Genomic DNA, 13,887 nt, shown 5'->3' with positions numbered 1-13,887 from the left:
ACCTCTGATTACCCAGTTTTCAAACTACATAAAGATCATCATGAATAACATTCTGATCAAGTTCCATGAACATATGGTCATAAATGTGACCTCTAGAGTGTTAACAAGCTTTTCCTTCAATTTGACCTGGTAACCTAGTTTTTTACCGCACATGACCCAGATTTAAACTTGACTTAGAGATTATTAATAAAACATCCTGAACAACTTTCATGAAGATACTGTCATAAATTTGACCTTTAGATTGTTTACAAGCTTTTCCTTAAATTTGACCTGGTGACCTAGTTTTAAGCGCACTTGACTAAGATTAGAACTTGACCTAGAGATCAATAATATTAACATTCTGACCAAGTTTCCTGAAGATACACTCATAAATGTGACCTCTAGAGTGTTAACAAGATTTTCCTTTAATTTGACCTGGTGACCTAGTTTTTAACCCCAGATGACCCAATATCAAACCTGTCAAAGATTTTATTGAGGGTAACATTCTGACCAAGTTTCATTAAGATAGTGCCAAAATTGTGACCTCTAAAGTGTTAACAGTGTAATTGTTGACGAAGGACGACGACGGACATAGGGCGATCACAATAGCTCACCTTGAGCACTTTGTGCTCATGTGAGCTAAAAACACGTATCAATACCTGATATCTATTATAATGTATAAAGTTTACACAATTGATTAGTCCCAAGAAAAACGTACGAAAACGTCACCATTCCCAAAACTGTTCTTTTAAAATATATTCAAATATGCCCCTACCAGGAGCTCGTAATAATGGCACAGTACTGTTATGTAACAAGAATAAGGATTAAATAGTGAATAATCACTAGTGTTACATACCTTCAGTTGCACATTCGAGCTAAAATGAATTGGTACAATATCGAATTGGAATTATAATAACAGTATTGTATAAGCTGCAAAAATCAATACCTTCCTTCCTTTCCACAACTTACACATTTCGTTAAGGAGAGCCCAGCAACTTTGTCCCGTAATGCCAACACATACTTCAAAGAGAGCATGGACTGCATCGGTCCAGATGACTTCTTCAAGAGGTTCAAATAAACTCCCAAGCTTCCCCGAAAGGCTATCTTGGACTAGTGAAATGACCGCGTCTAAATCATGACACTGGATTGATAGTATAATACATCCTCTGCTGACCTTCGTTATCTCTTTTTTCTCTGAAACAGGAAGACAGATGATGGGTTTATTAAAGATAATGCGTACCAATGTATTGAACAGATTAATACAATAGAACGGCTGAAACTGCAGGGACAAGCCAGTAGCAAGAAATGCAACGATGACCCGGGTTTGAGGTCGATGGTTTACGGCCTAACATACACTTTAGAGACACACGACGTCAACGAACTACAATGCATTAAAATTCTTGATGAATATTTGTTGGGTTTATCGCCTTGAAATGGTCAGCGGCACAGGAATAATTCGTTGAATAAGGACTTATTAATACAATGATTTACCGAGTTCATACTGACTTATTATCGGAAATATAATGGACAGTTTAAATTCAATATATAAACAGTACTTAATTAAAGCATCATACACATTAAATACACATACTTGTTATCTGTTAACATTAGGCAACGCAGGCGATCAAATTTACTGACTAACCGTCAAATAACTTCCGAACAAGGGCCTTGACTTCAACATATAGCTTGTCTGCAGTCTGGTCATCTATAAGACAATTACAACTCATTTAAAGCGTACGTATATCTGCCGTTATAATTAGATATGTCAGGGCATATCCACCACCTTTGAGAGTCTAAGTTGAAGCCTTAAGCCTCAAACCGGCAGATATTTACTTGTTTAAGAGCATATTGAAGATTATTTCCCGTGAACATTGTAGAGTTTGTTAATTTGTATACTTTTAATTCCTAATTCATCTGTTACAAAGAATAATATCAATTACTTTTGTAACATTTTATTTTTTTCTTTACAGAGAATAAGTCCTAAATGCAGATGGTAACAATTGCGAAACAAAAACCTTCATTACCTGCCATTTCTTTACCTTGCTTTAATGCCTCTGTAAAGGTTTCAAGTAGACGGTCCGTAATGGATTGTTCGTCTTCTTTATTATAGTTCCGAAACATGACAATGACATCAAGAACTTAAAGAAAAATCTGGTATACATAACATATATTCAATTAAGACACACATATTCATAAAAGCAATTGCACCACCACTTCAGTAAACAGATTCAATAAAACAAAGACTGTTGATTTTCCACTTAACGCAAAGTTAGTATTTCGAAAGATCTCTCCACCAAAATGTATTCAATTATTAAGATGCTAACTTGTGTTTTATCGTTATGCTTTAAAAACATATTTGCTCGTTTAAACATAACATATATACTCAGAAGTAACATCTAACCAGGTTTCGTCAAACACGGCACAAGACAGTGATGTGTTGTATGTCCTTGGATAATAAGGTGACATATTACATTGCTAGAGCGGTATGTTACCTGGAATATTCACTGACAACCCCTTTTTCTGGAGGATCGTTTTCATTTGTTGCAGCCCACTTTCAACCGCTGCGTCAGCTGAATGAACAATGTGCATATCTATAGAGAGAATATTTTTTTGTTTCAATGTAAGATCGCAATGTATTACACCGAGTTAACACCAAAATTTATCAAACGGTGAAATTCCAATTTCGGAAAGCATATAATTTATATCAATATATGAGTGTATATCTATATTGCATTGAATACAATATCACGCTGGGATGTGCCATAAAGATGCACAATCTTTATCTAATAGCATTCGAGCGAACGTGTTTTTAAGATTTTTTTTCCCAACAAGAGTCGCGGAGTGATGCCAACGCTTGCCAGTTGTTGTATTTTTAGCCAAAAAAATCAGCAATTATGATAACCCGAGTTCTCTCATGCAAAAATGTATATAATTTTACAAATAACGATATAATGAATGTTTTCTTACTTGTTTGCGAAATAAAGCTATTGTTACTATTAGTAATAAAAATGTGTCAGGTTAAACGTTTTTTTTTTCAAAAACATACCGCTCGATTATGAATAATTAGAAAACATACCCACCTTCATTAATTATCTCAACGGTTTTGCAACCCAACTCAGAAATAAGACCGTTTGTGTAAATATGTCGAAGGCTTTCGTACTTATTAATTTCCTTAAGAAGAGATATCTTCAAATCTGGCTCCTGCATGTAATCACAGATTCGTTGCACAGCACCGACAATGCGGCCAAGATAATTGTGATACATTGACTCGTCCAATACTGGAGTTCCCTTGTGTAGCATTTTATTCCTTAACTCCCTTAGGTTACAGATATCATGTCTTAGTTGCCTGTGTAGATTGTCATCATCGTCTAGTTTGGATGCATTGAGAAGTACAAAAACAAAAAGGGGAATATCCCACTTGGCCAAATCAGTTTTAATTCCAAAACCTGGATAAAGAATGAGTTTCTTGCTTTTTTCTTTGCCAATAGATAACAAAATATCTTCCATGTAATGATTTAAAAAATCATCTAGTGACCAAGGTTGAGCCGGATGGTTTTCTGGTGTGAGCTGCCCAACCCTCCTTTGTAAGAGTTGTGATAACACTCTCCTACCACAGTCAGTCAGTGCAAGATTTACTCGAGAAAAATATTCTTTTTCATCCACCGAACGATTTGCTTCAGCCATGCTGACCTTTCTGAGATAATAATAATAATAATAATAATAATAATAATAATAATAATAATAATAATAATAAATAATAATAATAATTATTATTATTATTATTATTATTATTATTTAATAATAATTATAATAATAGTAATAAAAAATATAAAAATAATATTAATATTGTGATGTTAATTTCAGAGTAGATGAATCTATCATCATAGCTGGTGTTGGGTATTGCTTTGAGTTTTACTTTTTTATCAATGGGATATCTTTATAAACATCGAAAATAATATCATTAAACCTTCTACCTAAAAAGGGGGAAATTGAAAATATTGACCATGGTATAATTAAAACAAGTGACCTCTTGAAAATATGAAACTGCTTCAATAGACTGTGCCTAAGTATTTTACTTATACTTATGATTATTGTATAAATGTCAAAATCAGACATATACATACTGCTATTCTCGAAATTAAACCCTTTTATCACATTACTTTTTTTAAAGTCTTTTATTGATCATGACTAGAACCGTATGCTATATGGAAGCCTTGAAAAGTCAGCTTCTACTTCGTCCACAGTATATGTTTTCTCTGTGTTGGTTCTTCATGATATCTTTATCAAAATATCAAAAATAATATCAATATACAGCTAATTTCAACACACTAATAGAACACTGTTGGAAAACGAATCACGCAACTATCCACGCGTTTTTGGCAGCGACTACTAATAAAGAAGGTTAGTAAACAAGAGGCCCATGAGGGCCTATGCTCTACTGGTATGGCTCTTGTGGTCATTTTCAATCCAGAGCATGTATGAATGGTTAATAAGCAACAAACATATAGTTCACTTGGAACGTTTTGGGTTTGGGTTAGCTGAAAACGTTGCATGTTCAACATCGGAGAACATAAAATGTTAATATGTGCCAATGACAGTAGTTGGTATTCAAATTATGTACATACTAATTATAGCACGCATTCAAAGAGAACCATATGTTTAAGGGACTCGCTCATGTTTTTGGGGCAAAAATTAGTTTTCCTGGTAATACATCTGAAAACACGTATTTTATCATTATTTTACTCAAGGACACCGGACTTGCAGAAACAAAATACAATTGAAGTATAAAAATATTTAGTTTTAGTGGGTAGCGAACCCACGCCGGTTAAGTCAAGGAAACATTTGAAAACCGATGCCTAAAGCACCAGTCCACAAGGACAAGGACAACAGTCGATGGATAATTTGACCTTTGAAGAATACCATGATAACATCACATGATAATGTCAATCAAACAATCATGCTTTAACGAATCGCTGAAGCTCAAAAATAAGAAAATAGGTCAAAAGGCCACAGTCCAGATCAGCAATGCACAACAATGATATTTGTTATCAAAACTGTACACATGGTCAAAATTTAATTGCTGTAACTTCAACAAAAAGAAAGTAGGTCAAGAGGTCACATACAAGGTCATCAAAGTAGAAAATAAATATGTGTTGACAAAACAGTACAAACGGTCCAAATTTCATTGCTGTGGCGTCAAAAATAAGAAAGAAGGTCAAAAGGTCACGGTCCAGATCATCCGAAGACAACGATGATGCTCGTTTGCAAAACTGTACACATGATCCAAATTTCATTGATGTAGCTTTAAAAATAAGAAAGAAGGTCAGAAGGGGTGGGGCCAGCTTTGGCCCTAGATGCATAATTTCAACTGTCTTGGTAGAGGGTCATCATATGATGCTCCACAACAAATATCAAAGGAATGAGCCTTGTGGCTTGAAACAAGAATATTTTGACAGGGTTTTTTTCTTATATAAGTCTGTCGGAAACTTGTGACCCCCGGGGCAGGGCCAGTTTTAACCCCAGGGACATTTGAATAATCTTGGAAGAGGACCACTAAATGATGCCTTATTAAAAACAGCAAGGGTCCGTGCCTAGAGGTTTCGACAAAAAGATTTTCAAACATTTCTCTATATAAGTATACCAAACCTGTGAACCCCGGGGCGTTGCCAGTAATGACCCCAGGGGCATAAAAAAGCATTCACAAGCAATTACATTCAGATGGACGACAGACACTTCTGGTCTTTGGTCAATAGAGCTATAAATGACCTTTAGCCAATAGAGCTTAAAATTAACCAACCTCAACTGAAATATTGATCTCTTATTAACAAGGGCAAGGGAGAGTACAACATGAAACTAATTGCACAACCAAAAAAAAAACAAGATGTCTCTCTCTAATACAAGAATTGGCTATAGACTTGGCTAAAAATAGCATTTCTTATATTTTCAAGTGCCATAATCTAGTCATGCATGGACGGATCTGGCTGGTTTTCGAAAGGAACCTAGCTCTGATAGATATCTAACTACTGTACAAGTTACAATAACACCGAAGACTGTATCGTGTTCACAATCATTTACAGATACACTGACGCATGGACACACTGACGCACATACGACATACACATTGTCATCGCATAAGCTCTTCCGGCCTTTGACCAGTAGAGGTAAAAAGCTATGGCTCAGACACGAATAACTGCTATGAAATCCATAGTGTATTACATTTATCATCATGACTATGAGATATAAGCAAGAACGTTATGTGCGAAAGCCAATCCCATAGTGGTCAAATTGATTGAATTCCGATTAAAAAAGTTTTAAAAAATCATGGTTTATGTGTCACCTTAAGCCTTAAGATTCAATTCAATTCAATTCAATATCTTTATTTCCTCCTTGTAGGAGATATGCATTTTATATACAAAAAGAAAAGTCAATATTCAAAAATCTAATGAAACATTACAAATATGTACAACATGTGCCCAATTAGTCTACCATATGCACTCTTCATTGAGCCACATAAGTGTGATATTCAACTTAAACACAATGAACACATTTGGAGATGAATTGAAATGATATCAGTAAGAATGTCGTGTTCTAAAATCATAGTATGTCCTTAACCATTGCGATAAGACTGCGAATTGTACATGTGGCACACACCCGGTTTTCTACAATTCAGTGCTATTTTAATTAAATCCCATCATATTACAACACAAACATTTATGATATACAAATTGACAGAGCAACTACTCCTTATAACCATCTTGAGAGAAAACAAGAGCTGTCATAGTATGTGACGAATGCCCCCGAATGTGACATTGACCTACGGACAAGGTCAGTACATGAAAAGTTGATCTTGCCTTTACGTGTCAAATACATATGGCAAGTTATTTTAAATTGCCTCTGAACATAAACAAATACCACCCATACTTGACAACCTACACTGTTATGTCCTTATATTCAGAATTCCCTTGTGAATAAACCTTAGTGTATCTTTCACCTTGGAGGTAAGGACATGGGTCTTGCACACGACACGTCGTCTTCGTATGCGGAACACATGTAGCAAGTGATTTTAAAATCTGTCCATACAAGGGAAAGTAACAGCCCTGACACGACAACCTAAACTCTATGTCCTTATATGCAGCACTCCATTGTGAATAAACACTAAGTGTGACCTTGACCTTTGAGGTAGGGACACGGGTCTTGCACGCGACACGTCGTCTTGGTATGTGGAACACATGTGGCAAGTTATTTTAAAATCTGTCCATACAAGGGAAAGTTACAGCCCAGACACGACAACCTATACTCTATGTCCTTATATGCAGCACTCCATTGTGAATAAACACTATGTGTGACCTTGACCTTTGAGGCAGGGACACGGGTCTTGCACGCGACACGTTGTCTTGGTATGTGGAAAAAATGTGGCAAGTTATTTTAAAATCTGTCCATACAAGAGAAAGTTACAGCCCGGACACGACAACCTATACTCTATGTCCTTATATGCAGCACTCCATTGTGAATAAACACTAAGTGTGACCTTGACCTTTGAGGTAGGGACATGGGTCTTGCACGCGACACGTCGTCTTGGTAAGTGGAACACATGTGGCAAGTTATTTTAAAATCTCTCCATACAAGGGAAAGCTACAGCCCGGACACGACAACCTATACTCTATGTCCTTATATGCAGCACTCCATTGTAAATAAACACTAAATGTGACCTTGACCTTTGAAGTAGGGACACGGGTCTTGCACGCGACACGTCGTCTTGGTATTTGAAACACATGTGGCAAGTTATTTTAAAATCTGTCCATACAAGAGAAAGTTACAGCCCGGACACGACAACCTATACTCTATATCCTTATATGCAGCACTCCATTGTGAATAAACACTAAGTGTGACCTTGACCTTTGAGGTAGGGACACAGGTCTTGCACGCGACACGTCGTCTTGGTATGTGGAACACATTTGGCAAGTTATTTTAAAATCTGTCCATACAAGGGAAAGTTACAGCCCGGACACGACAACCTACACTCTATGTCCTTATATGCAGCACTCCATTGTGAATAAACACTAGGTGTGACCTTGACCTTTGAAGAAGGGACACAGGTCTTGCACGCGACACGTCGTCTTGGTATGTGTAACACATGTTGCAAGTTATTTTAAAATCTGTCCATACAAGAGAAAGTTACAGCCCGGATACGACAACCTATACTCTATGTCCTTATATGCAGCACTCCATTGTGAATAAACACTAAGTGTGACCTTGACCTTTGAGGTAGGGACATGGGTCTTGCACGCGACACGTCGTCTTGGTATGTGGAACACATGTGGCAAGTTATATTAAAATCTGTCCATACAAGGGAAAGTTACAGCCCGGACACAACAACCTATACTCTATGTCCTTATATGCAGCACTCCATTGTATATAAACACTAAGTGTGACCTTGACCTTTGAGGTAGGGACACAGGTCTTGCACGCGACACGTCGTCTTGGTATGTGGAACACATGTGGCAAGTTATTTTAAAATCTGTCCATACAAGAGAAAGTTACAGCCCGGACACGACAACCTATACTCTATGTCCTTATATGCAGCACTCAATTGTGAATAAACACTAAGTGTGACCTTGACCTTTGAGGTAGGGACACGAGTCTTGCACGCCACACGTCGTCTTAGTATGTGGAACACATGTGGCAAGTTATTTTAAAATCTGTCCATACAAGGGAAAGTTATAGAGCCGGACGGACGGACGGACGGACGGACGGGCGGACGGACGGTGCGATTTTAATATGCCCACCTTCGGGGCATAAAAAAGCTAGATAACAATTTATTCCTATTATGTCATAGGTCGAAAAAAAAATAGAACACGGATCATCAGGTTGTTCGCGGCTATTTTAGGTTTTCGCATGGGTTTTTTTTTCTTTTGATTATAAATAGCCTTATAATTATATCAGTTCATTATAAATAGCCACAGGCTTATGTCATAGGCAAAGATTGGTCCTCATGCTCCACTTCTGTACATACTACATCGATCTCTGCAAAAAGATATGTATAATATAGACATTTGGGACTTATATTAAAGCTGACAAAAGATCAGATCGCAGATGTTCATATTACCGTTCGAAAATTAATGTTTTATGGCTTAAACCGTTTAAGTTAATGCATAAAACATCAATTTTTGATCTTAAGTATAAAAATCTGCCAACATCTTATATAACTGGTTTCCATGGATTTTCGCAAAAAATGGCTCGTTCCAAGACAAAAATTAAAAAGTTGTCAAAACGTTCAGACAGTGAGAGTGCAGCTTTAAGACAGGTATTTTAGTAATATATTTATATTACTTATAATATTCCTGAAACATTTGGAATCCCCTCAGTTCTGGTTAAGAATACAAAAGCTAACGAAGGAATTCCATTATCTATTGTGTCAGGTGTTTAGTCAGTCCGAGTAAAGTGCTTGTAACTCAAGAGTTTTAAATCAACTCAAAAAATTCTAAATGTTATAAAAGCGATAATATTCAAAGTTAAGTCCTGATAAAGACGTATCTGTGTAACTGCAGTGGTCAGTAATGTATATTCAGACACAGCCGTGGCTAAATAATGATAATTTGGTGCAGCTGGCTAAGCTAAACAGGAGAATTAGCACTGAGAAAAGAAAGGTCATTCTATGTACATGAATCTGCTACACGGTTTAAAAGTGATAAAATACCTCTTGTGAAATGTACTTCCTGATCCACATCACATTGTCACTGGATTTTTTTTACTTTCTGTACTTTTATGTTTTGAAACTGATGTTATTCGTTGTGGAGTATAATCCATACTGCAATTAACAAGCAAGGTGCATTTAATGAATACAAAGTAATCACAACACTTCAACTTGGCCTAGTTTTTTTAACAAAATTTCGGACGGGGAGATCAATGCGCCGAAGATAAAATAATCTAAAAATAGATGCAGTAACCTACACATGAAGCAGACAACAGGTTTAGCCTGTTTTTGAACACTGTATGAGATCTAAACTAGACTATTTTAAAGCGATAAAAATGCTTAATGCAAACTCCAGGTATAGTTTTATTTAAGTTTGCTACATGCAAAGTGTCGTTACTCATCGCCTGTTCTTTAGTAAAACGAAATATGTTTCTGTTGTTTGTAACAGCCACCTTGTCATTGGTCCTATTGGCCATTGTATTCTTAACATTACAGGGTGATGAATCACGTGATTTCAACGGGGTCATAACCGATGAAGATAAACAAGTAATGGGCGTTAATTCCTTAATAACTCTTATAAGAGAAAATATGCAAATAATGCTTAGCCTAAAAAGACTGCTATTTTCTATTTCTACGAGTGTGAAATGTTTTAGATTTGCTTGTATTTTAACGATGCAATCCTTGGCCAAAATTTCAACTCGACGGAATTTTGTAGAACGATGCAACGCTGTGTGGACGTATTCTTTGTTATGTATGCATATCTTAGTAATAAGTAATATTTAAGAAGTCAGACAAGCGTTAAAAAGTTTAAGTTTATGACTTTACTCTTGAGAACCTTAATTACATATGCAATAATACACTTTACTGCCAATCCATTTAAACTTAATAGTGAAAATACACGTTAAAACACTACAAGTATTTAAAATGTATTTAAATTTTACGAACTACTTCTACTGATGTACCGGCATACATCTGAGGGTGTTTTCGATTGAAAATGACCAAGGTTCTCCGAATGAATCAGTCAAATGAGATGTTTTAAGCTCACAATACAGGGGACATATTAGTAGAAAATAGTATTCTTAGTATTGCATTTAGTACAATAAAAATATGTTAGCATAATTTCTATCGATATAGCTAATCAATATGTCAAAGTCATGTGTAGTCGTTTAAACAACCTATGACTGTACGCCTGCCTGTTTTGCTGTTCAAATCTCGACCTACTGTCCCTATATTTTCTTAAGAGGTTTTTAACAACTTGAAAAAGCCTATATCATGCAACTGAAAATAAATGGAATTGCTCGGTGAGATAAAGGACACATGCAAATGTCGTTTGCGAAATGGAACTAATCTTCACCGAGTTTAATCCAGAGTTTCCACTTTTAACACATTCACACACTGATACTCACTTTATCCATTTTGTACAATAATAAAACCCCTCTGTGCACCCTTTTAGACTTACTTATCACATTATTTCGACTGAAACTTTATGACCTTACTTTAACCATGTTTTACACAAAAATAAGACATCCTTATAAATTTACAATAGGAACACATTTCTGAGCTCTTATGTAGGATTTTATTCCATCAATATTCAACAGCTAACATTGATGGCTAAAGTTTTCTTCTAGTCCTAGTCTTAAGTCGGCGTTGCTATCGACAGAGCCATCCGCGTGCGTCCCCTTAACCCTCGGTGTTGTCGTCCGCTGAGCACTGGGTGCAGTCGTCGTAACAATTGCAGGCAAGTTCATCGGTGCGGCCACGGTCAGTCGTCGGCTGGTTTCGCGGTGTCGTCGTTGGCCGAATCCGAGGGGCTGTCATCATCGCAGTCGTCATTGAATATGGCTCTTTCTTGCATACCGGACGTGTGTTTCCGGTCATGTGACTGGTGCTGGAAAAACTCATCTTACATCCCCCATGTGAGATGAGTCACGCACAACAACGCGCCACTTCTTATTTCTTTTATTGTGTTGTTTATGAAAAGTAAACTATGCAATTTCAATAATGCGGAGTATATAAGTATACAATACTTTTAATTGAATTTGGAAATGAATAATCGTAAAAGCGAGATTTTAAAGGAACTATGTTTCGTCGATAGTGATTTAAAATTACTTCGCTTTATGACGTCAGTACACAACGTTGCACGCGCTTTTGGGTGAAATGTACTTAAGTGCATTTTTTACGTCATTTTTTCCACAAATTCATAATTTAGGTATGCAAGAAAAAAAATCAATCATGTTTTTCCGGTCCTTATCGAAAAATCCTATCCTCGGGCACGCTGCGTGACCGGTAACTCGGCAAGCCTCGTTACCGGCTTACGCGCTTGCCCTCGGTCGGATTTTTCTATTCTTGCCGGAAACACCACATGATAGATACTTATAGTACAATCGTCGACTGAATCCTAGGCACAGCCATCGGCTGCTTCTTCGACGTAAACGGCGATCGGGACGACGACGTAGACAACGGTTTAGACGTTTACATATACAGTTTTTAATTAGTCAGTGTCAACGACCGTTCGGACGTCGACCTAGATGGTGGCTGGATCGACGGCTTTATTGTTAACGTAAAATACATCTTGAGTGTTGGATTAGCTGGAGGCAGAGAACATCGACTAGCTACTAGTACGAGTAGAAATAAAACTGACGCCTCTGGCTAGTGTCGGCACACTGCATTACTGGGTCAGATGCCGACGGAGGTTTATATATATTATAGTCTTTTAAATGATAACTAATATGTCTCTCACTAGCGTAGTCTTTTCTCTCCCCTCTAGATTTCCGAAGCGCCGGGAATGGCTGCCCTCGACGGTTCTCTTCTGGCGGATACTGATCACTGACATTAGCGCCACTGTTGGTAAGATAAACTCTTCGAAGTGCATCTTAAATTAACATCTTCGAGTCAAATGTCCAAAAACTAAGCTACAATTGGACGTGTTTTACCCGACGCGGTGGTCTCCGTATGTGTAAGATAATTGAACAAAAGTAATACACCGTTGCCTCGCCGTCTTCCCCCGAATTTGTAGCTTCTCCTGATTAATTGCGAATGTTGACCGGATGCATATCATCCTGTGTTGTCCCAGGAAATGACGTCATCTTGTGTTTGTATAATATTAAAGAAAAAAACGTGGTCATTGTCTGTATGATTCTGCCTTTTTCAATGCAACATAGTCCCATAGTTGTGCTTATATTTTATATTTATATTTTATTTTATCTTTATCAATGTTTCCGCTATCGTTAATTGTATTCTCTACAGCGTTCTTGTTATTAAAGCAGAACCTTTGCATTATTTGATACATCACAATATTGCAAATTCCATATACCTTAAAAGGGCCAGTTTTAAATGAAATAGCTTACGATTCATTGCAACTTCTTTAGCCATACTATCTGCATTCGGTGAAAAATGCCTTTGAATGGCCCAGAATACAACGAAATATCATAAAACTAACTACTAGTATTCTACATGAATATCAGAGGTCATGTTTACTATGGAAGCTAAAAACATATATTCTTAATTGATTCTCACCACTTCGAAACCTAGAAAATCTGGTACATTATTGACTCAGTTATTGGGTTTTTGCACAGAGTAGAGATTAACATGACCAGTGATAAATCTATTGCATCAACAAAATATTTCCACGAAAGATGTGTTTGAACTTAAATCCGCTTAACGTAAAACCTTGTCTTAATATAGTAGCTTGCCTTGATGCACAGCAGGGGAATGTTTATTTCATAAATATACATATGTTTAATAAAAAAAACTACAATAACTGCTTCATTTATGTCATGAAGGTGCCCCTAAAGTCACAACAATGCATGTATTGACGTTTCACTAGTGTGTTAAAACAGTGATCAACTTTTACCTGGTTAGCAGAGACAAATAATAAAATATTATTTAAATTAAATACAACAATTTTTCTTTCCCATTGTTTTAGAATTTAAACTTTTGGATTACGTAAAGAAGATTTATTTTATTTATTTAACGCATGCCATAATAGTATATGATAATGAAAACTCATTTGCCCCAATTTTGTTAAGACAAATTCATAGAGTTAGTGTTGGCCAAGATTTTAATTGTGATTTTTTTCATCTTTATGATAGGCAAACATTCGGAACTCCTCGGCCATTTTCGATCGAAAACAACCTCGGAAGTATGCCGGTACATGAGTAGAGGTATAACACTATATAAGTTTAAATTGATTGCCAGTGAAGTGTATTATTGCA

At 36.5% G+C, this 13,887-nt stretch overlaps 1 protein-coding gene across 3 annotated transcripts; it reads right to left on the bottom strand.

Moving 5' to 3' along the window:
• Positions 1-161: 161 nt before the first annotated feature.
• On the bottom strand, positions 162-9,886 carry LOC128235217 (uncharacterized). 3 transcript variants are annotated; one of them, XM_052949991.1, is made up of 7 exons: positions 9,677-9,886; positions 3,060-3,673; positions 2,472-2,549; positions 2,004-2,117; positions 1,622-1,684; positions 949-1,173; positions 162-780 (listed from the first exon to the last, which is right to left on the bottom strand). In XM_052949991.1, exons 2-7 carry the CDS (start codon positions 3,661-3,663, stop codon positions 728-730), a joined length of 1,137 nt encoding a protein of 378 aa, XP_052805951.1. In that variant the 5' UTR covers positions 3,664-3,673; positions 9,677-9,886; the 3' UTR covers positions 162-727. The 3 variants fall into 3 exon arrangements, with proteins under 3 accessions (XP_052805951.1, XP_052805950.1, XP_052805952.1); XM_052949990.1 differs by having other exon boundaries at positions 162-1,173; XM_052949992.1 differs by having other exon boundaries at positions 162-1,173; positions 2,019-2,117.
• Between the last annotated feature and the right edge of the window lie 4,001 nt (positions 9,887-13,887).

The sequence above is a fragment of the Mya arenaria genome, chromosome 5, assembly GCF_026914265.1.
Source record: "Mya arenaria isolate MELC-2E11 chromosome 5, ASM2691426v1".
In the NCBI taxonomy this organism is placed as follows: domain Eukaryota; kingdom Metazoa; phylum Mollusca; class Bivalvia; order Myida; family Myidae; genus Mya; species Mya arenaria.
Note: the sequence above shows the minus strand (reverse complement) of the source record. Positions and strands in the feature narration are given on the sequence as shown.

Bases quoted from the DNA above. Each gene is read 5' to 3' on its own strand.
- LOC128235217 (XM_052949990.1), bottom strand. From the start codon at position 3,663: ATGGCTGAAGCAAATCGTTCGGTGGATGAAAAAGAATATTTTTCTCGA. The intron at 2,550-3,059 runs GTGGGTATGTTT...TTGTTCATTCAG, and splicing joins CGTTGAGATAATTAATGAAG to CTGACGCAGCGGTTGAAAGT. The intron at 1,685-2,003 runs GTAATGAAGGTT...ATTGTCTTATAG, and splicing joins GCAAGGTAAAGAAATGGCAG to ATGACCAGACTGCAGACAAG.